The sequence below is a fragment of the Musca domestica genome, unplaced genomic scaffold, assembly GCF_030504385.1.
Source record: "Musca domestica strain aabys unplaced genomic scaffold, Musca_domestica.polishedcontigs.V.1.1 21, whole genome shotgun sequence".
NCBI classification, from domain to species: Eukaryota; Metazoa; Arthropoda; class Insecta; order Diptera; family Muscidae; genus Musca; species Musca domestica.
The window spans coordinates 12,698,627-12,723,608 of NW_026712258.1; the positions used below are offsets into that span (position 1 = coordinate 12,698,627).

Genomic DNA, 24,982 nt, shown 5'->3' on the forward strand with positions numbered 1-24,982 from the left:
CTCGGGTCAACCAAAGCAAAATGATTGTGTGCAAAAAAATAAGGGGTGGGTGGAGCTCCTCTTCAGTAGCAGTTTATGTATAGAATTCTCTTAAATGTCGTCTAAAGTTTCCACAAAGTAGTCATCAACTCGGATTACATCAATGAATTATATGTCTTGTTCTTCGATGTTTCAGTGGACTGGACTAGTCGCCCAGTCGTTGTCTTAATTTTTATGTCGCCATTATAACGAACGTTTCAAGAAAACTGATATTACGGACAACATCCTAATTGTTGGTATTGTGTTTGTTGTTCTTACTGTTTATGGAGTTGCGTAGTCTTGTGTTTTTCTCTGTCCCTCGGCGTTTTTTTTTTCTTAAGCCTTGTATACTTTTACTTGTTTCATTCTCCTGTTTTTTATGTAAGATCAGCGCATTCTTGCACTGATATTGTGGAGGTGTCTGGTCATGATGATAATTGGAATTTTTTCATCGTTCTCTTTTGTTTTATTTGGTGGGGGTCCGTATATATTTCAAAAATTCTCTTACTCTCTCATTTAATGAAACCTTAGACAGGGGTTTGCTTTCGTTTGAGATTTTGATGCTAGTTGACCAATTTTCAAAATTTGGTTAGTCTTTCATTTACAAGCAAGTCAACAACATCAGTAGAGCGAAATTTCCTGATAAGGATTGTTAATATTGGATAAACTTATCACAATACTCTTAAGAGTGATAATTACTGTGCGTGCTCTAATCGAAGGCGAATTTAATGAAAACAATTAAAATTTCAAAGGAATAGAGTGTGAGGTTATAATTTAATACTAATTTTTATTACCAAATGATTTCAATGCATCACAGAAAATAAATCTTTGTCCCACTCTTGTAAAGCTGTCTGGCCACATCATAAATTCACCAAAAATAATAGTGAAAACGGAATGAGAACCCTGATAATTATTAATTTCATACCAAGGTGAATTTACAAGGTGACACGTTAAGGACAGCTGCACTCTTCTCTTGCTGTCAAAACAAAAGTTTTGGTTAATAAAAAATAATAATTTATACTTTATACTTTTACAACGTGAAAATTAAAAGATTCTGAAACATCGGTTAGTGCTTCCTATTTTGATTGGGTCCTTGCAAAAATACTTTTGACAGCAAGAGGGCCTAAATTCGCTTCCTGTGTGATCTTATTAAATAGGCCTTGCTTTGATATTTGGTAATTTTATCACTAAAATTTGATACGCCATGATTTATTGATTGGAAAGGCGTGTGTCTTGATTAGTGACAGACACATGTTATTTGCCTATTTACATGATAATAACAAGTGTTATCAAGTTTCCACCGGCCAATCAGCTGTTTCTTAATAAAACATATTTGATGTAGATTTTGTACATTTCATTAATTGACAAAACTTTTGTTTAAAAAATAAATTTTGCGTTCAAAATCGATTTATAAAACATTTAAATTTGTTATAAAATGTAAAAATAACAATGTAGTGCAAGGATATAAAAAAACATATGCAATTGTGTATTATGAATCGTATGTAAAATGTCAATTTGGCATAAACACCGAACTTCGCAAGGATATTAAAAGTGACAACTCATATGCAAAAAACATTCCGTGTGGCAGCGCTATAACTAGTTACGAAGTTTCCATGCAAAATCTGGCAGAATAACCATAAGAAGTAAATACTGTTAGAAAAATAAACAGACCGACTTATTTTTTAACATTACATACAGAAAAAACTAAACTAAATTATTCATACTCTTTCTGCTAAATGCTGGAGTTCTTATTTATAATGTGTAATTTTATTTATGTAACCTTGAAATGGGTGTGATTTATGGCAAATTTATAATCATATCCTATCCACTTTACAACTTAATTCCTGGATATCAACAAACAGAACAATACTCCTTTTAAATGAATTTACATTGACGGTATAAAAAAGATACCCCCAGGTTGCCAAGTATTTTTTTTACAAAGTTGGCATCACTGTTAAAAAGCATATGTCATATGGTTGATGCTCTAGCAACAGCAAAAACAAAACAAAATATCGGTTAATCTATTTTTAATGTTTTGTTATTGCAAAAGTGTCAATAAACTCCGATTTTTAGAAAACACAACAACGGAAAATAGAAAGAAAACAGAATTTCGGATGTTGTTGCTGTTAGTTTTTTTCCTCCCAACAAAATATACTAGTATTGGGTAATAGACTTAAAGAGAGCAAAGGATTACTACAACAAGATCTCTTTATCGTTCTCAATTACAATAAAAGGAACGTCAAATAATTTTCCGCAGTATTGATTTCTTACCTGGGAATTCAAGACGTTCTTAGCAAATAATTATTAATAACAATAAATGGAGATATAGTAAATTCAGTGTGGTCTATTTAATTATGTATGGAGAGTAGCAAGTTGTGTGGGTATTATAATATCTATATCTGTGGAGTAATTTTTATGTGATGTCATATCAAATTTTTAGCTACTGATAATTTGCTCAAAAAAAAAAAAAAAAAAAAAAAAAAAAAAAACGTGTATTGTTTCGAGGAGGTAGGAGGTACCATGAACATGCGACACATTACAGCAACTGGTTGCAAATATCAACTAGGACTGATGGATGATCACAAATCTCACGCCATAGACAAATCCATAGATTACATTCCTTCCCACAATATGTTGGAAAAATATTCGTATATCAATAGTATTGACTCCTGAAAGAATCTAGGTTCTACTATGTAATACGACTATTATTATGATTTTTTTTTGTTACTATTCAAGACATGACGAAATCTACGTTCTTGCCGGCTTAAGTAGAGTAATTCCGCTCATTTAATATCAGAAAACACCTTTCAAAATTCTATAGCATTATCAATATTAACCCAGGCCATCGCCAATATCCAACGACTACAACTACCATTTTGTATTGACTAGGAAAACGAAGCGTATAAAAAATACCCTCACAAAATCGCATGTCACTTTGAACCAAATAAAAATTTTACACAACATATCATCAGAGGTGTCTGTTTGCTGCTGCTGCTGCTGGTATGCTGTGAGCTATGACGTTTTGTTCTGTTCTTCGCTTGGGCAATGTTCTAATTTAAGAACATTATTCTAAAGCAACAGAAACATTTTGGCATAGCTGAAACAAAAAAACTTTTTTTAATACATTTTTTATCCAATTTAGTTTGCATTAATTATAACACAAATTAGGTAGCGGGTGTTTCAATATAGCTATAGCATTTCTAGCTTTATTATCACTTTGTTGTTGTTTGTTGCTTCTTCATTTCCAAACTTTACAGTTTATGTACAAATCATACTGTTTTCTTTTTTATCGCTATTCGTCGCCGCCACCACCACCACATAGCCTATACACCGTTTGTTTGATCACGTAATCTGAATGGTTGGTTGGATTTAATGTGTCTTTCCTATATATGTATAGCCTACCGTTATATATGTACAATATTTCGAATTAATTCTCTATTTCCGGAGTTATTTTAGTGTTCTTTATCCCCAAGTGGGAGGTATGAGAAAAAAGAAAGTAAAGGTCCCAAACGGTGCCTTTAAAAGGAAACCATTTCTGTATTTATGTCATTGCTCCACAATTACCATTAATATAGACAAAAAACGATGGCTGACCTAATCCACTACCCCTACAATCCAATTGCTGCATTAATAAAATGTCATTTATGAAGTTTTGCTGTCAAATCATCTGTTCTTTTTACATTTAATATTTCATTGTAAAGCCCATGTTTGTAAAACGGAAATGACTCGTATTTTGTTTTTTCCCCTCGTGCCAATTTTTCAATTAACCCTCAAACGTACCCCAAAGGTTGAATTTATTTTATATTTTAAATAACATGATTAAAAAAATTACATAAATTGAGACTTCTCAATTTATTGAAGGGAAGAGTCGGAAATTCAACCAAAATATACAGCAAAAGTGTGGTGACAAATATTCTGAAAAAAAAAACGCTCGGTCGTGAAACTTCATATTCTCATTACAACTCCTTTAAATTTTGTAAAATTATCATTATGTCGGAAAGTTTCTTTAATAATATTCCTTTCTCTCTCTCTCTCTTTACAGATATAATGGAATCCTTAGGTGCTAACTTTAGAATTTAAGAAAATAAAAAAAACACTACAAACCCCAAAAAATATCTACACAGTACAAGTTGCAACATTTGAAGCACATCAATAGAGATTTTAAGCAAACCTTTTTTTTGGAAAGCGGAAAAGAAAAGCGAAGTAACTCCAAACACGCAATTGTTGCTACCAAGCTGAGGGAAAATTTCGAAATTTTTTTCAACTGAAATGCTGAACGAGTTCGACTATCACCAAGACATCAACAGAAAAGCCATCAGCGGCGGCTGTAAAATACATTTCCAGAATCAAAGTTGATGTAACATTGAAATTCGCTCTCCTTATCAAACAAACTGTGGCTACACATCTCCTGCAACGTTAAAACTCCAACCATCTTAGATAAAGATAATAATTGTTTTGTAAGCAGAAAAACACACAAACCCATATAAGTATAGGAAAACATAGAATTTAGTTTCAAAAACTAAAATCGCTTCAAATGCAAGGAACAATTCGGAATGATAAGATTATATTAAGAAATCTCTTTAATATACCATACAAAACAAGCAAATCAAAAGCGTTTATGTGGGAGGGTAGGCGAAAATTCCATTAAGCACAAACTTAAATACACTCCCACACACAAGGTTTAAGAAAACAACAACAAAAAGCAAACACCCCCTCCGAAGAAACGCATTGTTGTTCCCTTGTTTTGGGACAAAAAGGGAAACCATAAAAAAAGAAAAGAAAAACACTTCAACCACAAATCATATACACATAAAATGTCCAATTATTTTATCAGTAATACAACAACAAACGCATCAACTGCTGCAGCCAACTCCAACAATGCCAACATTACTTACCAATCAAATAACAGCAATGTGGGTCCAACAACAAACACAACATCAGGTCCGATACGCAAACTATTCGGCGATAATGTGGCAACAGGAGTCGGCAAAGTTGCAGCGACAATCTCGAGAGCCAAGCCAGTGGCACGAGTCTTTATGACACAAGCAAATACCGGCAACGCCAGCACCAGCGACCAACAACTAACAACAAGTTCCACCGCCACTTTGGCTACACATTTGTTAGATCATGGTTATGGTGTCACAATGACGCCACCTAACGTCGTTTCCAATACCGTGGTGGTTGACCAACAGCAAGCAACAATTTTGTCATCTACCACGTCATCGTCGACTCTTTCCTCCTCTGTGACGTCATCCACAAATCCAGCAACCACAAACACTAATTCAAATTCAACATCACCTGCCTCGCAACAACAGAAATACAAATCGACAGATATGAAACAATACTATAAGGTGAGCTTTACATGAATTGAATCTGTTCAATATTTACAAGCATCCCCATTCTTTCTATTATACCTGCAGGTGAAACGGCGCATTCCCATGAATGACAGCCATCCCAAAAAACAGGCCAAACAAAGTCTGCAACACCAAACCGCCTATCAACAGCAGCCGCCCCAACAGCAAACGCATCATGTCACTACTGTGCGTGCGGGCAAACATCCACAAATTGCTCTAAATTTCCCCACACCCTCGCCCCAACCTGCCCGACCACCCTCGTCCGCCTCGTCGACTTCCTCATCGTCGGCGTTGACGGTACCAAATTTCTTCTATAAACTTGGCACTCCCCCTACGAATTCTCAAAACAATACGAATTCGGCGACATCGGCAAAACGTACGCCCGAGGGCAATCGTGCCGATACATCCTTAGGTATTCTTACCAAAAAGTTTGTTGATCTTCTACAAGAGTCTGCCGATGGTGTGGTGGACCTGAACGATGCATCCAAAAAACTATCTGTACAAAAGCGTCGTATCTATGACATTACCAATGTTCTGGAGGGCATCGGTATCCTGGAGAAGAAATCGAAGAATAACATTCAATGGAAATGTGGCAATTCACTGTTGACCTCAGAACGCTCGAATGACATAAAGCTGGAGAATGAACGTCTTGAACAGAAGGAAAATGAGTTGAATATGTTGATTGATCAGATACGCAATGAGTTGCATGGCGAAATATCGCGTAACGATCAATTGGCATATGTGACGCATAGTGATTTATTGAATGTTGATCTGTTTAAAGATCAAATAATTATAGTTATTAAAGCGCCACCAGAAGCAAAACTTGTGGTAAGTAACAAAAGAGGAGTAGGGTTGACAAATAAAGCACTTCAGTACTTCGGTGTTGAAAAAAAACCTAAGCAATTCCTTGCATTTTGTGAATCCTAAAGATTTTGGCAATACCGTCTCTTGAACATTTTTTTTAACCGTTTTGATTTATAAATGATTGTTATTTTCTTCACATGCCAAATGTATTTTTATAAACTTGACACACGTTTGTCTGCAATATTCATCAAACGCACCACACACGCACGCTACATCGAAAGTGTTGACTTTTTTCGATTTAAATAGAATAAATTTTTGAATTATATTTAGATGGCAATATAGCGTAGTCGATTCTATACAGTCGGCGACAGACAGCCAGAGAGCCAGACAAGCATACATATGTACACATGAATATACTTAAATAAACTCGCCGTTTAAATGTGCGAAATCCTATGACTTTTGTCTAGCAACAACATCCTATAGAAAAAACATTAAAATGTCTTTAAAACGAAACTTTACATATATCCGCAGACATTTTGCCGAACACAGTGGCTGGCCAAACGATTGAGTATTCGAAAAATCGTGCCGATATTTAGCTGATATTGTTAGCTATTGTCGCTGTTTTAGTCAAATCGGAAACATGTACACAACATAGCCAATATCGAAGCGAAGCGCTCATTCACACCACAAACTTGTTATCACGAAGACGTCTAGAACATCTATGCGATCAGCATTTTGTTAATTAGGGAAATTTTGTTTTTTACCTTTTGCAGTTACCTGATTCTTTAAATCCACGTGAAATTCACGTTAAAGCTGAAAACAATGGTGAAATCAACGTTTTCCTTTGCCATGACACATCACCGGAAAATTCGCCAAATTTCGGTCAAACAGCGGCATTGGCTCAACGTCAAACACTTGGAGCCATTAAGCATCAATATGATCCTATCATTGATGACCAGTTGACGCCCATGCTGGAAGCGGACAAAAGGCGTAGATTAGGTAAGTGGAGAAACGAGAAAGACAAGATTTCTTTGTGTGTTTACTAAATTTATGTTCCTCCTTTCTAGATTTACCCTCATCTACATATCCCACAAATTTACGTTCTGCGCAACGTAATCTTAGTAAATCCATTGAAGAAGCTGCACTACATGCCTATAACGATCAGGATCCCCAAAGTCAGCAGACAGCCATTGTGACTTATGATGACTTGAATATATTCCCGACAATAACAAGGCCGGTTATTACCCAAGTGGCCACGGACTACCAGCAAAGAAGGCAAACTCAGGAGCTGCATCAGTCACAACAACAACAACAGCAGCTGCAGTATCAGCAGAAAATAAACACTGGCATAGAGGATGCTATGGTTTCTTCGGTGGGCATGATGGTGTGTCAAACAAATGTCCAGCAGCAGCAGCGGGTCATAACAGGTGATAACAATTCAGACAGCAGTGATTCCAATCAAACTATTACGCTTACAAGTTGTCCCACGGGACACATCTCAACGACCAATGCTCTGGCAAAGAAATCGGGTTTACGTAACGATGTTAATTTTACGGATTGTGCAATTGAACATCAGGCAAGTTCGCAACATGCGACATTGATAACGGGCAGTAGTACTTCATCTTCGTCGGCCAATTCTTCGTCAGTGTCATCGCCACAGCATGATAGTTATGAATCAGGAACAGTAGTAACTACAGAAACAGCAAAGTCCGCTGGCGGTCAAACTATGCAGCAGCAGCAACAGCACCAACAACAACAGCAAGAACAAGAGCAACACCACCACCAAGAGCAGCATCAAAAACATCTAATGACAGCTGACATTACACATTCTCCACAACTATCTTCTCATATCGTTACAACAAATTCGAATTGTGGCAGCTCGACCACAACTGGCGTCCGGAACGCTTTTATTTCGGATACTGGAAATCTAAGTCCCCCATCCTATGACTGTAAGTATTGGCCAAATGTCTTCTTTTATACAAATCGTTCATATTATCAGTGCAATTTCATACAAATTTACGCGGATCACAATCATCAAGGACAATTCGAAAAAGAACAAAAAAAAAATGTTTGAAAACCAAAAAGGAATCATGCTTGGCGGGAGCTCTTTCTGTGATTTGCGTTACTTTATCATCACATATGATTATAGATAGATAGCACCAGAAATGTAAAATGTATACTTGTATTTAAACGCATTTATGTTTCATGGCTGCAGCAACAACAACACCGATAACAATTCTTCAATTAATCATATTTCATATTCGCATCACAGTCTGAGTTCTTGCTAAGCGTGTTTTAAATTCCAAAGCATCATTCAAAAACTTCATCGAATCGAATATTATTTCCATAGCGACCAGAAACAAATCATAAAAACGACAAAAGTGATTCACAGCAAAAAAAAAAAAAAAAAAGAATGTGTTAATAATTTGTTATCTAAAACATCATTACATCAATCATTTTCTATTATTTTTACTTTAAAATTTATTTATTTTCTATTTTGGAGTTTTTGTATTTTTTTCCAAAACACCACCAAACCCCCAAAACGAGATTTCAGTCCAAAAAATGAATTTTATTTTTTTTTAAAGATTTTTTTGTTTTCCGTTACTTTGCTTTTAGTTATTAAGTTTAGTAAAAGTGAATTCGGCGGATTAAGAGTGAAGTGCTTGAACGTGTAAATGCATAAATATTAATTAAAGTGTTAAACTAATGTTATGTAAAATATTAACCTCGTTTGCGTTAAAAAGGGATATGATTTGATCAAAGCCATATTACAGCTTGCTCAAATAAATAAATTACATATATTTTAAGCGGAATCAATTATTCTTAATATTATTGGAAAATGTATATATATCCCCATATCAGCTAGAGGCTGAAGAATATGGAAGAAGAAATGATAGTTTTTGTTTTAATATCCGGTATTTTTGTATGTAAATTTTTTATTGATTTGATTTATTGTTCCTAACTAATTGAAACAATCAAATACGGCATTTTAAGGTTTATATTCTTCATCGGCATAAAATTCCGTCAGCGACAACAACGCGATTTAGATGATTAAAATTCGGTTTACACGTTTGTGTAGTCCCGACACAGGATGAATAAATACAAAAAACTGCAACAAAGTCAAACGCAATAATTTTTACATTTTTTTTAAATTTTATTGAATAAAAGCAAAAATGTTTGAAATAACATTAAATTTTAGAATAAGTTTAGATTTGTACGAATTGGTCATCTTTGGCACGAATTATGACCTTCAAACGGCCAATGAAACCGTCACACGCTGCCTGAATGTAGCTCTGCGGTATTTTGGCCCATTCCCGGCGAAGCGCTTGTTTGAGGTGATCGACATATTGGTATTTTTTAGTGCCAACCTTGCTTTCCAAAATTCTCCAGACACAATAGTCAAACGGATTGGTATCCGGAGATTTTGGTGGCCATTGTGCGCTGGAAATGAATCGAGGGACCTAATTTTGTAACCATTCTTGGGTGGCACGTGCTGGGTGCGATGGTGCTGCGTCCTGTTGGAATGTCCAAAGTCTGCGGCCAAAAAGTTTGCGCCCAATGCTTCAATTTACTCCAGAATATTTTCGCGATAATATTCGTCATTTATTCTGATGCCACTGTCGATTAACATGAGCGGAGAGCGACCATCAGCTGTTATTGCGGCCCACACCATCTCTATGGCCAGCGCTTGAGTTTCAGCTGACCTCTTTGGCAAGTAAACATGATCATTTTGCTGTTTACAAACTGCTGGACAACGAATGTTTTCTCATCGGAAAAACCAAATTCGGCAGTTCACCACTTTCGGCCAAGCGAAGCAACTCTTTAGGTCTTTTGCGTTTATTTTCTTTCTGCTGAGGTGTAAGTTCTTGCACTTTTTGGAATTTCAATGACTGTACCCCGTGCTCATTTTGCAATATGTGCCAAATGGAATATTGCGATATGTTCAGCTCACGAGCCATTTTTCGGCCACTGCGACGCGGGTTTCGATCAAGTCGCTTCTTTACTTTTCGAAACATTTCTGCTGATGTTGCTTTTTTCTTCCGTCCACTTCCTTGACGTCGGGTTACGCTACCAGTATCACGGTAACGAGCGATGGTACGAGACATAAAAGATTTATTAAGATTCAAATGCTGGAGTGCTCTAACGATAGCCACTTGTGGTTTTTCAGCCAATAAAAAGAAATCACACTATCACGCTTGAATTCCATTACGAATAACTTTTTTTCTGGAAAATTCTCACCAAAATGCTTTTGTACGCTTGTAAACAATATAATGAGCTGTCACTAAAATAATTTTAACTGCTGTCGGACGAGTGGCTTAGAAATGACAGCAGTCTGAAGTTGAATGCAGTTTTTTCATCTGACCTTGTACTGTTTTTTTAGCAATATTTTGTAATAATTTATGTAACCTATTACATATTATTGGGTTATCTTACTCTCCTAATTTATGCCAACAATATTCTCCTGAATCAAGGAGTTTCATCCACCATAAGAGATCAACAAGGTATCTTTGTCCGCACCTCCACTGTTGTCGACTTTAAAGACCTTGTTCCTACTTTTCATTTAGTCACTATCGAATGTGACCCCTAGGATCTTGGGGTCATTCGTGGTTGGAATTAAATATCCATTTATCAGCACATTCAGCTGTGTTCTCATCTTCGCAGGCAATATAGTATGATAAAGAGCGTGGTCGTTGACTTAGTAATGGATATTTGCATATTCCTCCCGGCGAGCTTGGTGTAACCTTACACATATGTGATCAACAACAGGTTATTGGATTTGGTGTGTTTCGTTGGCGTGGAATATGAATTTGGATGTTCCATAACTCCACTTCAAAGCAATTTAGGTTAGGTTAGTTTAGGCTAATGGACGCGCGGTTGTCTTTTGGTAACCGCTCCACTCGGAGACTGTTGGTCCATGGTGTTCATCCTAATAAGAAATTGGAAGAAAGAAAGAAAGGATATATAGTTATAAGGGTGATTCACGGCTAGAAATCTTGTCGTGTCGTCTTTAGCCATTTAAGTAATCTGGCTAATTGAAGAATTAGTGTGGGGTCAGTGTTAGAGAACGAAGACAAATCATGTGTCACTTGTTCTTCCCACCAACCTCTGTTTCACATTAATGACAGTGACAGAGCATATGTTCTATCGTCTCAAATTTTTCTTCGTCTTTACAGATTCTACAGTATTTCGAGGTCATTGCCCTCACCTTGCAGTGACCTGTGATTATATCCACCACAAGTTTTAAGTCAGGTTTCGACAAGGACAGTAGTGACTTTTTTCTCTTCTCCGAGAGTGTAGGTCAGATTCTTTGGGCGATGTTGCATCCCCTTGATTTCTCTCAGGGTAGTGCCTATGCATTACCTGTACGAAGTTGCAGTCTCAATTTATTTGTTATGGAAAATGTATTGAGTCTCAATATTCTTCTAAGTTGTCGATCTTAGATTGGTTTTTTGAGTTCATATTCCAAGACATGGTTTTCAAAGTCAACAGGATAAAAGATTAGTTGAGATCATTATACACCTTTCGATATCCAAAAACATAGCAGACAATGTATATCCCGCTATCATTCATTAAGAGCAAAATATTTTTAATTGATTGTTTAAAAAATGAAATTCATGAAAGAAATAGCATGCAGACAAGAGTGAATATATACAAAAAAACTAACATCATTTACAACAACAACCTCATGAAAATTATAACAACAATGTGAACTTGTAACTAAAAGAAAAAAATTCATTTTGGAACTGAATTCTCGTGGGTCTGCATGGCACATACCACAAACAAAAATTATCATAGCATGTTTTTGTTGTGTATAACACTTTGTATTTGAAAATTTGTAGCACCATGAGATTCAGCTCTGGCGTGAATTTCAAAGCACAATAAACTCACAAATAAAACACCAAAAAAACTAAATTCATATTTTCTTTTCTAAAATTATAAAAAATAAATGGTTTAATTAATTTGTTTTTGTCTTTTTTTTTTTTTCTATTACAGATTTTGTAGACTTGCCACCACTGATGCCCATTAATCCACCATTGGAGTCTTATTACAATTTCTCGTTGGGTCTAACTGAAGGTCTTACCGATTTATTTTCTGATTTGGTTTAATTTTACATAGTAAAAACAAAACAGAAACCCCATACAATATTTGTACTCAATTCTTTAAAAAAAGAAACAATAATGTGTAATTCCCATTTAGGAACCAAACCCCATCCACCCACACTTAAAAGTTTCAAACAAATTTCCCCTGTTCTTCTTTACCACCAAAAACCAAACACATATTATATTTTTATTTAAATTTCATTTCATGCATTCTTTAGGTATTTATAATTTGAAATTATAAAAACAAAAAAGCAAGAAGTTTCCACACAAAGAAGAAAAACATGTTTACACAATTTTTTGTTTTAGCTCTTAATAATTATAATGGTAATTATTATTAATTACATACATCCAAACTTAAAAATTAGCTGAAATGTGTTAAAACAAAACAAATAACAACCAGAAAGTAAGAAATCACTATAGTCTGAAAAGTTAAAACAAATCTAAATAAATTTAATATTAATACAAAAAAAAAGAAAAAAGTTTTAAAGGCTCTGTAAAGGAAAACAATTTGTAAATTTCTCATAATATATAAAAATCAGGTTTTCAAATTTACAAAAAAATTCAAGAAATATTTGTAATTTTATTAAAAACACAATTAAACGTAATCCTATCAAAAAATTCACAAAAGGTCCTATAAAGAAAAACTCAAAAAAAAAAAAAACATAAAATATATATAAAATCCAAATTACAGTGTAAAATAATTTTTTATAACTCAATTAAAATTAGAAAAGAAACACACAGAATATTTAGAAAACACATGGATTGAAAAGTCACGGATCAAATATTTTGTTTATTTTTAAAAATATCTGTCAAGAGCGAATGTGCAACTTAAATATGTATGTGGCAGACAAGTTTGTATTTTGATTCCAAATATTTTCAGTCCATATGTTTTATAAAATATAAAGTGTTTAAAAAAAAGAAAACAATGCATTATATAGTACAGACTCTAGAAAATTTGAATACTACACAAATTGAAAGAGTAAACTTAAACAGAAGAGTAAAACTATAACCTCTCCATTTGTAAATGAATCAAAATTAACTTGTAGTTTTCTTTTTTTCTGTTTTCTCTTTGCCCCGAAATTTTTATTGCAATTATTCATCAAAAAAATCTGCATTTTGTGAATTGTTCTTTTATTATTAATCTATTTTATTAGGCGACCGTTGTTTTTATTCACTATTTTCTTTTTTTTTTCTTTGGATTTCGTATTTTCAGTTAATGAAAATGTTGATTTTACCGTTATCTCTATTTCTTTTGCTGAAGTTGTAAATTTCCATATGTATTTAAAAAAAACGAGGTGATTTTGTAAAATTTTTGTTAATTTTTTGAAGTTTAGTTTCCATTTTTACAAAAACAAAAACTTTAGTTATGTTTGGTTCTTTATCGAAAAACAACAATTATTTTTACACTGTATTTTATAAAAATATATACAATTATATTCAAAAAAAGAAAGAAAGAAACAAGAAAATAAATATAAAAAATATTTTGCGCATTTCTTTTCCTTTTTTTGTTAATGTTTATTTTAATCACCACATTATATTATTTATATAATTACAAAATAATTTTATTTTATAATAATAAATAAATTTAATAACAACAAGTTTTCGAAACCCTACAACAAAACAACTACATAGAGCAGCAAAGCAAACAAACCTAAGATAGCAAACAACCACGAACCACAACATAAAATTAATTTAAACAAAACAAAAACAAAAAAAGTAAAATAAAACTTATTTTAATGCTAAACGCTTATATTTTTATACATTAAATATATAAAACAAATCAGAAATATTAAATATATATAAAAATATATTTTGTTATTGTTAACAAATAGTAAAACAAACAATCCACAAAACTCTTTTGTTTATTTTCTCTTCTACTACTGCAAATGCAATTTTTAGGCCTTCTTCTTCTTCTTTTTGTTCTAAATTACTGCAACATTCAAATTCCCTCCCAATTTGAAATAATAATTTTCGCTTAATATCCTGTTTTTCATTCTCTAACAATGCATTTAATTTCATTCATAATGTTGCTGCATGTCTTGCAAACCACTGGATGCTAATGGTTATTGTAATTTTCATATTTCACCCATGTTCCTTCACAATTTTCAAAAGGTTTACTCTTTTAAATTACATATTCTTAATTGTTTGAAGTAATTTTTATGTGAAAATTAAGGCGAGAATACAGGGTGAGATAAAAAAACTGCAATCAACTTCAGACTGCTGGCTGCCATTTCTAAGTCACTCCTCCGACCGCTGTTAAAATTATTCCAGTGACAGCTCATTTGCTAATATTGTTTACAGAAAAAAAGTTATTAGTGATGGAATTCAAGCTTGATAGTGTGATTTCTTTATATTTGGCTGGAAAACCACAAGTTGCTATCGTTAGAGAACTCCAGCATTTAAATGTGATTAAATCTTTTGTGTCTCGTACCATCGCTCGTTACCGTGGTAGCTGGTAGCGTAGCCCGACGTCAAGGAAGTGAACGGTAGAAAACAGCATCATCAGCAGAAATGGTTCGAAAAGTAAACAAGCGACTTGATCGAAACCCGCGTCAATGGCTCGTGAGCTGAGCATTTTCTGAAGATGCTAAATACGAAATTAAAATCACTTTCGTACCGAATTCATTTTTGTGACATGCTGAAAGTCTTTTTTTAAATCTTCTTCGTCAAAACATGAATCTTAAATGTATGATATATAGATTTCGAAACGAATTATATCTCCAAATGTCAATTTGGAATGTACAAGTAAGTATTAATTCTACAATCAAGAAATATTAAACCAAAAAAAAAAAAAATTGAATGGAATTTTGAAGCAGAAAAAAAAACCTCTACAGGAGAAAATATATAAGATGATCTAAAGGTACTTTATTTTTTTTTTATTATTTTTATACCATTACTGTTCACATGAAAGTTTTTATTTTGGCACTGCGGCATTGGGTGTGATTTACTTTAATAATGTTCATAGGTTTCTTTGCGAATTTTTGTCATATATACATAAAAGCTGAATATAATATTGCTTGTTTCTTATCAAAAATGAAAAAAAAAAATTATATATATACAAGTATATATGTAAATTCAACAAATTGTGATGCAACATTAAATTATCTCAATTTATGATTTGCAAATTGCAAAAATGCATTATTTTAACAAAAAAAAAAAAAAAATTATATCCAGGTAATACATGTAAATAACTTAGAAACAAACAAATTATGATAGTTACTCTTAAGGAACATCTTGAAAATGTGTATTTTTATTATTAGTATTTTTTCTTTTTTAACAAGACATTTAAAATTAATTTTAATAAATAAAAAATGTTACGTTTAATAAAAAACGAAGAAATTAAAGAAAGTGAATCTTAAAGTTTTTATGTGTTTTATTGACACCACTTTTAGATAAAAAAGGGTTTTTGGTAGGAAATACAATTTCAAAAAAGTTTTTTATGTACTCTCGCCTTTATTTAAACAACTATTCTCGTACTTAATTTTTCCAAGACTTCATTTGTTAGATTTATTTTTGTTACAATAACAAAAAACATTTTAACAACTTAGAAAATAGTCCTCGAGTTATTGGTTTCTTAAATAGTAATAGACCCAATAATTGCAAACCCGAATAAATCCGCAAAAAGGGAAACTTCCCGAAAATGTGGCAACGTCGACATATTGTCTCATTGAAATATGGCATCATATATTAGAAGAATAGAACTGGGTTCAATGGTGTGTAAACTACCTTACATTATTTGTATCATGGTAGAAGAATACAAGTAGGTACATAAAAGCTTAGGAACATTGATATGTCAAAATGTTAAATATGTTTTTTCAAATATAAGTAGTTTTTAAATGTTTCTTATACTACGCCATTCGTAGGTTATTATAATTCGCGTTCTTCAATAATTTTTACAAATTTAAATAATTTTTCATTCAACATTTTCAATTTTAACATAGGTTTGACAGTTCATTGTCTCAGCAGCTGTGTCGATGCGTCCATGATTTGCATATTTCCCTTTTTTGTTCACCAATCTGGCAACATGAAATTGCCGAGGGTCAAATTTAATTTGTAGCTAGTTCCGTGCTCTTTTAGTGAATGTGTTCGATTTCCTCATGTCTCATTCGTAAACAACAGAGGTCCCTCGGGTTATGCATTCCACTCATTCGTAAACAACAGAGGTCCCTCGGGGATTTTGCTTTCTCGTTCTTTTTTATTTGATTTCTTATTCGTTTCGCTGGGGACGTCTTTCATTTTGGTTTCCCACGGGCGCATTCTCTCTGTTCTGCAATAAAGTCCAGGACGAATTGCCCTTTACTCATTATAGGTCTGTTCCAGAACCTGCAAGAATCTACTAACTTTGAAAAGTTCGCGGAAGCCAGTTACAAAAATGAATATTTTACCAAAAAAGAGATGGCATGTCAGGACGAAAGACAATATAGCGCGGGTGCGGCGAGATGAGGCTGCTGCCCGCGAAGAAGAACGTAAAAAACAGGAAAAGTTAGAATTTGCTGTAGGTATTAACTGGTCAGAAAGCATTTGTAGAGACATTTGAAATCGTTTTCTTCTTTTTCAGGAAAGTGAAGCCCGTATCAATTTTTTACGAACAAAGTCAGGGCTCCCCGAAAGGCACCGCGAAGAAGTTCCATCTACACAAGAAGTAGAAGCCTCAACAAGTGAACAACATGTCAATCTCTTTGCCGACTATAAAGCCCACGTCAAAACCACCAATAAAGACTTGGAACGTGAAAAGAAGGAAGAACAAGAAAAGTATGAAAAGAAAATTGGCTACCTTACGTATCTGGGGCAGGACACAAATGAGGCACTGCGCTTGAAGAGTTGGTATGAAGTTGCACCCAAAAGACTTGATGTGGGAGAGGAGAGGGAAACAGTTGAAAAAGATTTGAAAACCAAACACAACCAGGATCCTTTGACATTTATTAAAGCCGTTTTGCCCCCGGAACCCAAGACGGAAATAAATACAGCAAATAAACGCACAAGAAGCCCCACACCAGTACATATTCCAGCAGCGCACAAAGAGGAGGAACGTGATTCCAAACGACATAAGAAACATAAAAAAGAACGTAAAAAGCATAAAAAGGAAAAACACAAGAAACATGACAGAAATCACAAACATAAAAGAAAGAAGTCCAAAGAAAGTCCGGAGGAAGAAGCCATTCAGAAACGTCTAAAATTGGAGCAATTAAGAAAAGAACGATTGCGTAGGGAAATGATTGAAAAGGCTCGACAAGATGCCTTACTTGCACCCAAGGAAGCGAAGGCAACAACAGAACCACCAACCACGCCACGTGTGGTACAGAAATACAACAGTCAATTTAATCCCGAATTGGCAAAACAAAATATGAACTAAACAAACACGAATTGTTTTATTTTCCTAAAACAACGCTTTATTGTATAAAGTTATTTTTAATTGTATAAAATAAAAGTATGTATCACATATTTATATTTATGTAAATACTACATATTACGCCATGTCCTTGGCACAACGGAAACCTAAATTTCCTGCTGAGCTGTCTGCAGTATTCTGGGAGCGTGCTGCACAGCGATAACGGTAACAATATGATTTGTGACAAAGATAGGATCCACCCTTTTTCACACGGCCAGGATTTGGACTGGTATCACCTTCTGTCCACAGATCTTGGGTCCATTCCCATACATTACCCACAATGTTGTGTAGCCCATAAACATTCTGGGGAAATTTATCAACTGGACAAGTAGTTTCATAGCCGTCTTCTTTTGTATTGCCATCAGGGAATTCACCTTGCCAAATATTTAGCCTGGAATTGATGATATGGGATTTTATTAGTCAGTTTTGTTTGTTATTTCTTAGAGTTAAGGTTTGATATTGCAGAGAGTAGTCATTATATTGAATCATTTATATATGGGTATATATTTTCGAGCACTTCATGTAAACATATTCATATATTTTTATGTAGACCAGATATGATTTCGGTCCCTTTGGTCATGCCAATCCAATACGAAATGAACTTATGATCCTCGCTTCAGAAATGCGAAACTGGAAATAATTTTCATTTCACCTTTTTATACCTTCAATCATATGGCTACAGAGGGTATATATCATTTGATACGGCCAAAACGTGCCTCATGGAAATAACGGTTTTATACCCTAGGTCTCTTCGTACCGAATCCGTTTCAGAACATTTGAAGTCGATCTAGCGATGTCCGTCCGTCCGTCTGTCTGGCTGGTGCGCACGATAACTTTCGAAGGTAGTATCCGATTTTATACAAAGTTCGTACATCGTAATTTTATTGTCAAACTTAGATCGTGGTCGGAGATCGGCAATATCGGGCCACTCCTTCTGGTACCTCCCGCACAAAATGTCAAAATTTTCAAAGAAAATAATTTTTTGCACAGAAAGAGAAAGGATAATCCGATTTTGCTCCAACTTTGCGAATCCTAATATTAGTGCTACGTCAAGTACGAAAATGAACAATATCGATCCACTCCTATATATATATATATTCCTTCCGAACCTACTCCATAAGGGGTTTAACATTTGAATATTCATAACAGAGGTCAAAATATTTTTAAATAATCGTACATTGGCTGAGGGTATACATCGGTCGGCAAAACCGACAGATACTTTTTAACTTGTTTAAACAAGGATTGTTCCCCCAGATTATCTACCTATATTCATACTTAAGCGAAAACTTACCAGTGTTCTCCCTTTGGCATTAGCTTATTTCCCCAGGGGAATAGTTTTCTCTTCTTGCCACCTCGACATGCCACCTCCCATTCGGCTTCTGTTGGCAATCTTTTGTTTGCCCATTTGCAATAGGCAACTGCATCATTCCATGATACATGTGTCACAGGATGATTTTCTAATTCCTTGAGATTAGTACCTCGTCCAAGAGGATGTCGCCATGTAATACCTTTTACTTTATACCACCAGGTGGCAGCAGCTACACGATAGTCTTCCCATTCCGTTTGCTCCTCGTCGCTCAATAAACTCTTGAAGAGGAAACTATCACCAAATTTCTCCGCTTCTGTTACATACTTGGTTGCCTTTACAAATTCTCTGAACTTTTGATTGGACACTTCGTATTTATCCATATAAAAGTCCTTGATTTCCACTAATCTTTCGGGAGATTCATGATCTTCTGGAAAATGCGGTTCATCGGTACCAATCAGATACTTTCCACCGGGTATAAGAGCCATGTCCTCGTAGTTGGGTTCCGGATAATAGTCTCGATATTGTTGATTATTTTTCCTTGCCTTTTGTTGGCATACCTTTGAGTCTTCATTCGATCCAACATCATTCTCCGCTTTGATACTATCAATGAAATCCTTGCTGGAAGCTTTGGGTTTCTCTGTTGAATCGCCCCTTTCCAACTTGTTGCAGCCGCAATCCAATCGAACAGGTACCGCCAGAAAACAAATTAGAAATGCAAATCTAAGGAACATTGCAAACGACTGCTCCAGTCAGATCAACAAGGGAAGAGTTGGAATTCTACAAAAATTGCTAACTTGTTGTTGGTAAGTTTTCCCTAACTTAAATCCTCTCACTTAAAAACATGGCCCAATTATAAGGTCTTCCTTCAAGCGAATTAATCTAAAAACAGCTGTTATTTTACCAGATGAAATGTCAAAATTCATGCTTGAGGCGAAAATAAATATTTTCGCCTTGACAGAAGAATTTTGTGGCGAATATGTTTGTTGTCATTTTTTGTATGTATAACACATGGTAGAAAAATACACAGGTAGACGCATCGACGCAGATGCTGGGACAATGAACCGTCAAACCGAATTTGAAATTAAAAATGTTAAACAAAAAATTGTTGATATTTGTCATAACAACCTCCAATTTGCGTCGTATTAGAAAACAACGACATAATTTTGACATATCAATGTTCCCAAGCATTGCAATAATTTGTTGAATAACTTTTATATACCCTACACCACAAGGTGGTCAGGGTATTATGTCTTTGTGCATTTGTTTGTATCAGGCAAAGGGAAACGAGATAGACACATAGGCAAAGCGCAATCGTTCTTCACATTTCGTTGTTATTGACGAAACAATCCAAAATGGCTGGCATGTCAATCCTTTGTATAATGCAGGGCAAGGCAGAGAGCCTCAAAAAATTTTTGTGATTATATGTGTTTTGAAATAACAAAATAGTTTTAAAAACAACTTCGTTGTTAAAAATTAATATTTTGATCAGACAATATATAAGTTGACATTTTCAAAAATTTTAAATTTTATATAATTTTTATTAAAAAAATTAAAAAAAAAATTATTAAACACAAATAATAACTTCGGACTTAACACCCTAACCATCTAAGTTGATCCTTTAAAAATTAATACCGATTACCACAGGCTGACATACGCAAATAGTTATAGAATTTTATGCTGATCAGAAACGCATATCCTGCGTTGGGTCCTAAAATATTATGTCATTACAAACATCACATCCTGTTATTTTCCCTAATATTGACTAAGAATCTACATATAATTTCAGAGAAATCAAGGGATATGAAAATGTCTCTAATTTGGAAGGACAATAAAATTTGATAAATTTGTCTAACAATATGAAATAATTTAATTTTCTATTCCTAACATGTGAATTCGTATTTTGTCAAATAGAATTCAATCAAAAAAGAAAAATCTTAAAATTTAAATTCGGAAATATTTGTTCCGAATGTGTAGTAAGATTATATTTGTGCTCCAATATTTCTTACGGTGTATTCACCTTCACGACAGCACCTTCCTCAACGACAGCACCCCTTAACTTCACACTTACAGCACAAAGTACCGAATTATATGGTGGCGAAACTGAATAGATGATGTCGAAACAGCGCGGGCATTCTATGAGAAAGGACCCTTAATTACTCAAGTCAGCTTGAAGGACAGATGCCATGGCAATGTTGCCAATGCAAAAACCGTCATTGCAGCAAAAACTGTTGCAGCATAGATTCCGCTTTGCTGGTCGTTTAGTCTTTAAAGTCTTTAACGTAAAGACTAAATACATTTCAAAAATGTCAATATAGGTTCACGTACCTGTACGTACGTGATCCCTGATCCTTTTTTCCAGCCAAATCCTTAGAAGTATACATTAACTGTAGGTTCGATTCGCTACTAACATTGAAGCTTCTACCAGAAGCTAGATGCCAAATACCTTCTAAAATCTCAAAATACTCACTGTGTCTTATAGCTTACGCTTTCCAATATAGGTTGGTTCAACCAATGTCCAATGTGTCCAATTCCTTCCAATTTCCAATTTCACAAAACTCACAAAAACCAACCAACCAAACCAATCTGCTTGTGCGCGCGCTTTATTCGGTTGTGAAGAGCAAATCGAATGAACGCGTGGGAAACCAAAATGAAACACGTCCCCAACGGAACAAATAAGAAATCAAAAAGAAATGCCCGATAAAAAAGAACGAGAAAGCAAAATCCCCGAGGGACCTCTGTTGTTTACGAATGAGTGGAATGCATAACCCGAGGGACCTCTGTTGTTTACGAATGAGACATGAGGAAATCGAACTGCTGGCCACATTCATTAAATGAACCGGGGGAGTAAGTTCCTTCAACTCGAGGCCGGCTTTAGGTAGTCATTTTGACGCCGTTAACTTTTTTTAACGTGTTCAAAAAATATTCTGTCGAAAAAACCATCGGATATAGTTCGGGTCGGTTTCTTCTCAGAGATGCCATATGATTGTATTGCCCATTTGGTGCAAAAATAATTTGAAATCAGATATATATGGGAGCTATATCCAAATCTGAACCGATCTCGATAAAATTTGGCAAAAATATTTCTGAGCTGTATTTGATATATTTGGGTAACAAATACTAGAAATCGGATGAACAATATATATGGGATCTATAGCCATATCAGAACCGATCTTCACCAAATTTGACATACTAGCTTCTGGACTCAATTCGTTCGTAAGTGCCAAATTTTAAATATTAGACGTTTGGTGCACAATCAAAGGTAAATCGGACGAAGTTATATATGGGAGCTATATCCAAATCTGAACCGATCTCGATAAAATTTAGCAAGGGTGTTTCTGAGCTATATTTTATATATTTTCCCAAATATTGTTGTTACAGAGTGCATATTACGGCTGCGGAGGACAAAAATAACAAATCGAATGAAACATATATATGGGAGCTCTAGCTATATCTGAACCGATTTCGATCAAATTTGGTATACTTATTTTCAGGCCTAAATTGATTGTATGTGCAAAATTCCATACTATTCGGGCTGTTATTACACGTTTGGTGCACAATAAAAGACAAATAGAACGAAGATATATATGGGAGCAATATCTAAATTTTTACTGATTATCTCCAATTTCAATAGAGTTCGTCCTTGGACCAAACAAAAGCTTTGTGCGAAATTGCATCTCAATTGGATAATAAATGCGACCTGCATTTTGTTCACAAGAATCAGAGGGCTGCAACGAGTATGCAAAAATTCAAGCATACTCGGTTTCTTACATGATTTTTGTTGATGCAGTCGTTTAGTTTGATCTGAATGAAATGACCGTTTTCGCTTCTGATCGAATCGAACGCTCAGTTTGAATCACTTCACTCACAATCAAACATGAGCGTTCGAGACGGTTTGATGTGTTCAGCAACATGAGTTGATCGAACACATGAATGTAAATGAGCAATCACAACCGTGATTGTCTTCTTTGAATCGAGTTCGCTCAGCGACATTGTTTATTCAACCATTTAATCAAGTTGGGACAGTTTATTTTGACTTTTTTAATATTTGAAATGGAAGAATATTGTGATAGTGCGACCGAAATTGTTGCAAGTAGAAACTACACAGGGGTAGGTAAACGAAATGGTCGAAGTTTGTGAAAAATCTTGACCAATATTGTAAAATAAAAAAATATTTAAACATTTTTAGTTTTCTAAAAACCAATGATGTGTTTCATTATTAAAAAATTTAATTTTGTTTTTTTATACCCTCCACCTTGGAAAGGAGGGTATATTAACTTTGTCATTCCGTTTGTAACATCCCTAAATATTCGTTTTAGACCCCATAAAGTATATATATTCATAATCAGCATAAAATTCTAAGTCGATTTAACGATGTCCGTCTGTCTGTCTGTTGAAATCACGATACAGCCCACATTATTTGACGTAGAGCTCCAAAATTTAGCAGAGCTATTTGCATTGTGTCTAGGATGGTTGGTATTGAAAATCAGATATATCGGTCCACGTTCTGGTATAGTCCCCATATAACGGTACCTCCCGATATTCGGTATTTTGATGATTTATGCCACATTTTTTCACGGATTTGTCTTAAAATTGGTATTTGTTGGTCATTGCGGGTCCCTGAGCGTGTGGCAAAACATTGCATGTATAGGTCCACGTTGTGATATAGCCCCCATATAAAGGTACCTCCCGATATTTAGTATTTTAGTTTTTTTTACCACATTTTTTCACCGATTTGTCTAAAAATTGGTATTTGTGGGTCATAATGGTTTCCAGCTCCGGTGGCGGAACATTGCATGTATGGGTCCATAATTTGGTATAGTCCCCATATAACGGTACCTCCCGATATTCGGTATTTTGATGATTTATGCCACATTTTTTCACGGATTTGTCTTAAAATTGGTATTTGTAGGTCATAGCGGGTCCCTGAGCGTGTGGCAAAACATTGCATGTATAGGTCTACGTTGTGGTATAGCCCCCATATAAAGGTACCTCCCGATATTTAGTATTTTAGTTTTTTTACCACATTTTTTCACGGATTTGTCTGAAAATCGGTATTTGTTGGTCATAATGGGTTCCAGCTCCGGTGGCGAAACATTGTAATTATAGGTCCACGTTTTGGTATAGCCCCCATATAACGGTACCTCCCGATATTCGGTAATTTGATGATTTTTGCCACATTTTTTCAGGGATTTGTTCGAAAATTGGTATTTGTTTGTCATAATTGGTTCCAGCTTCGGTGGCGAAACATTGCATGTATGGGTCCATGATTTGATATAGCCCCCATATAACGGTACCTCCCGATATTCGGTATTTTGATGGTTTTTGCCACATTTTTTCACTGATTTGTCTAAAAATTGGTATTTGTGGGTCATAATGGGTTCCAGCTCCGGTGGCGAAACATTGTAATTATAGGTCCACGTTTTGGTATAGCCCCCATATAACGGTACCTCCCCATAATCGGCATTTTAATGGTTTTTGCCACATTTCTTCTAATGTTTCTTTTACCCTAAGGTGGAGGGTATTAAAAGTTTGGCCCGGCCGAACTTAATGTTTTTTTACTTGTTTTTTTATCAAATAAGTTACTGAAGTCTAGCATACCAAAAACCCAAATAAAATGAAAAATTGTAGGCTTATTAAATATAATTTGTACCAATTTCTTTAATAGGGACATCTTTTAGTTATGAAATCCTTAGTAAAATTACAATCATGATTTCGCTCAAATTCGAACATTTGTGTTTTAATCAAATCAAATCACTCACTTAACTAGGATAAATAAAACTGATCAGACTCATCATAGATGATCGACCCGTTATGAACAATTCATCATAAGTTCGTAAACAAATAACTCATGTGAGCTGTTTGATTACGATCACAAAACTTCGATCAATACATGTTTGATCACAACTTTTTCGTTTGGCTTGAGTAACTCGAATGAACATGTTGCATCTGACCGACTGATTGAGTTTGATTGTATTTCCACTGTGTGTGATCAAGCCTACTCAATCAT

The 24,982-nt window shown here is 34.6% G+C and overlaps 3 protein-coding genes across 10 annotated transcripts in view; 2 read left to right on the top strand and 1 right to left on the bottom strand.

The window, feature by feature from the left end:
• LOC101899368 (transcription factor E2f1) overlaps positions 1 to 13,767 on the top strand; it is a 160,949-nt gene extending 147,182 nt beyond the window's left edge. For 5 of the 7 annotated variants that reach the window (XM_059122770.1, XM_020037668.2, XM_011295283.3 and 2 more), the window contains 5 exons: positions 4,061 to 5,369; positions 5,439 to 6,200; positions 6,950 to 7,175; positions 7,244 to 8,125; positions 12,171 to 13,767. In XM_059122770.1, the coding sequence (XP_058978753.1) occupies positions 4,833 to 5,369; positions 5,439 to 6,200; positions 6,950 to 7,175; positions 7,244 to 8,125; positions 12,171 to 12,283 (2,520 nt within the window). In that variant the 5' untranslated portion in view covers positions 4,061 to 4,832 and the 3' untranslated portion in view covers positions 12,284 to 13,767. Of the gene's footprint in view, positions 1 to 2,297; positions 2,396 to 4,060; positions 5,370 to 5,438; positions 6,201 to 6,949; positions 7,176 to 7,243; positions 8,126 to 12,170 lie in introns of those variants that run through there. The other 2 variants (XM_020037669.2, XM_020037667.2) reach the window with 2 other exon arrangements.
• A 2,695-nt stretch (positions 13,768 to 16,462) lies between these two features.
• On the top strand, positions 16,463 to 17,735 carry LOC101900213 (leukocyte receptor cluster member 1 homolog). Its single transcript, XM_005186041.4, has 2 exons — positions 16,463 to 16,772; positions 16,836 to 17,735. The coding sequence occupies exons 1-2, from the start codon at positions 16,650 to 16,652 to the stop codon at positions 17,628 to 17,630; spliced, it is 918 nt and encodes a 305-aa protein (XP_005186098.1). The 5' UTR covers positions 16,463 to 16,649; the 3' UTR covers positions 17,631 to 17,735.
• Positions 17,642 to 21,731, bottom strand: LOC101899542 (formylglycine-generating enzyme). Of its 2 annotated transcripts, none has more exons than XM_059122773.1 (3): positions 21,443 to 21,731; positions 18,958 to 19,752; positions 17,642 to 18,057 (listed from the first exon to the last, which is right to left on the bottom strand). In XM_059122773.1, the coding sequence occupies exons 2-3, from the start codon at positions 19,704 to 19,706 to the stop codon at positions 17,745 to 17,747; spliced, it is 1,062 nt and encodes a 353-aa protein (XP_058978756.1). In that variant the 5' UTR covers positions 19,707 to 19,752; positions 21,443 to 21,731; the 3' UTR covers positions 17,642 to 17,744. The 2 variants fall into 2 exon arrangements, with proteins under 2 accessions (XP_058978756.1, XP_058978757.1); XM_059122774.1 differs by lacking the exon at positions 21,443 to 21,731 and adding an exon at positions 19,809 to 19,826.
• Positions 21,732 to 24,982: the final 3,251 nt, after the last annotated feature.

Bases quoted from the DNA above. Each gene is read 5' to 3' on its own strand.
- LOC101899542 (XM_059122773.1), bottom strand. From the start codon at position 19,706: ATGTTCCTTAGATTTGCATTTCTAATTTGTTTTCTGGCGGTACCTGTT. The intron at 18,058-18,957 runs GTAAGTTTTCGC...CATCAATTCCAG, and splicing joins ATGCCAAAGGGAGAACACTG to GCTAAATATTTGGCAAGGTG.
- LOC101900213 (XM_005186041.4), top strand. From the start codon at position 16,650: ATGAATATTTTACCAAAAAAGAGATGGCATGTCAGGACGAAAGACAAT. The intron at 16,773-16,835 runs GTAGGTATTAAC...CTTCTTTTTCAG, and splicing joins AGGAAAAGTTAGAATTTGCT to GAAAGTGAAGCCCGTATCAA.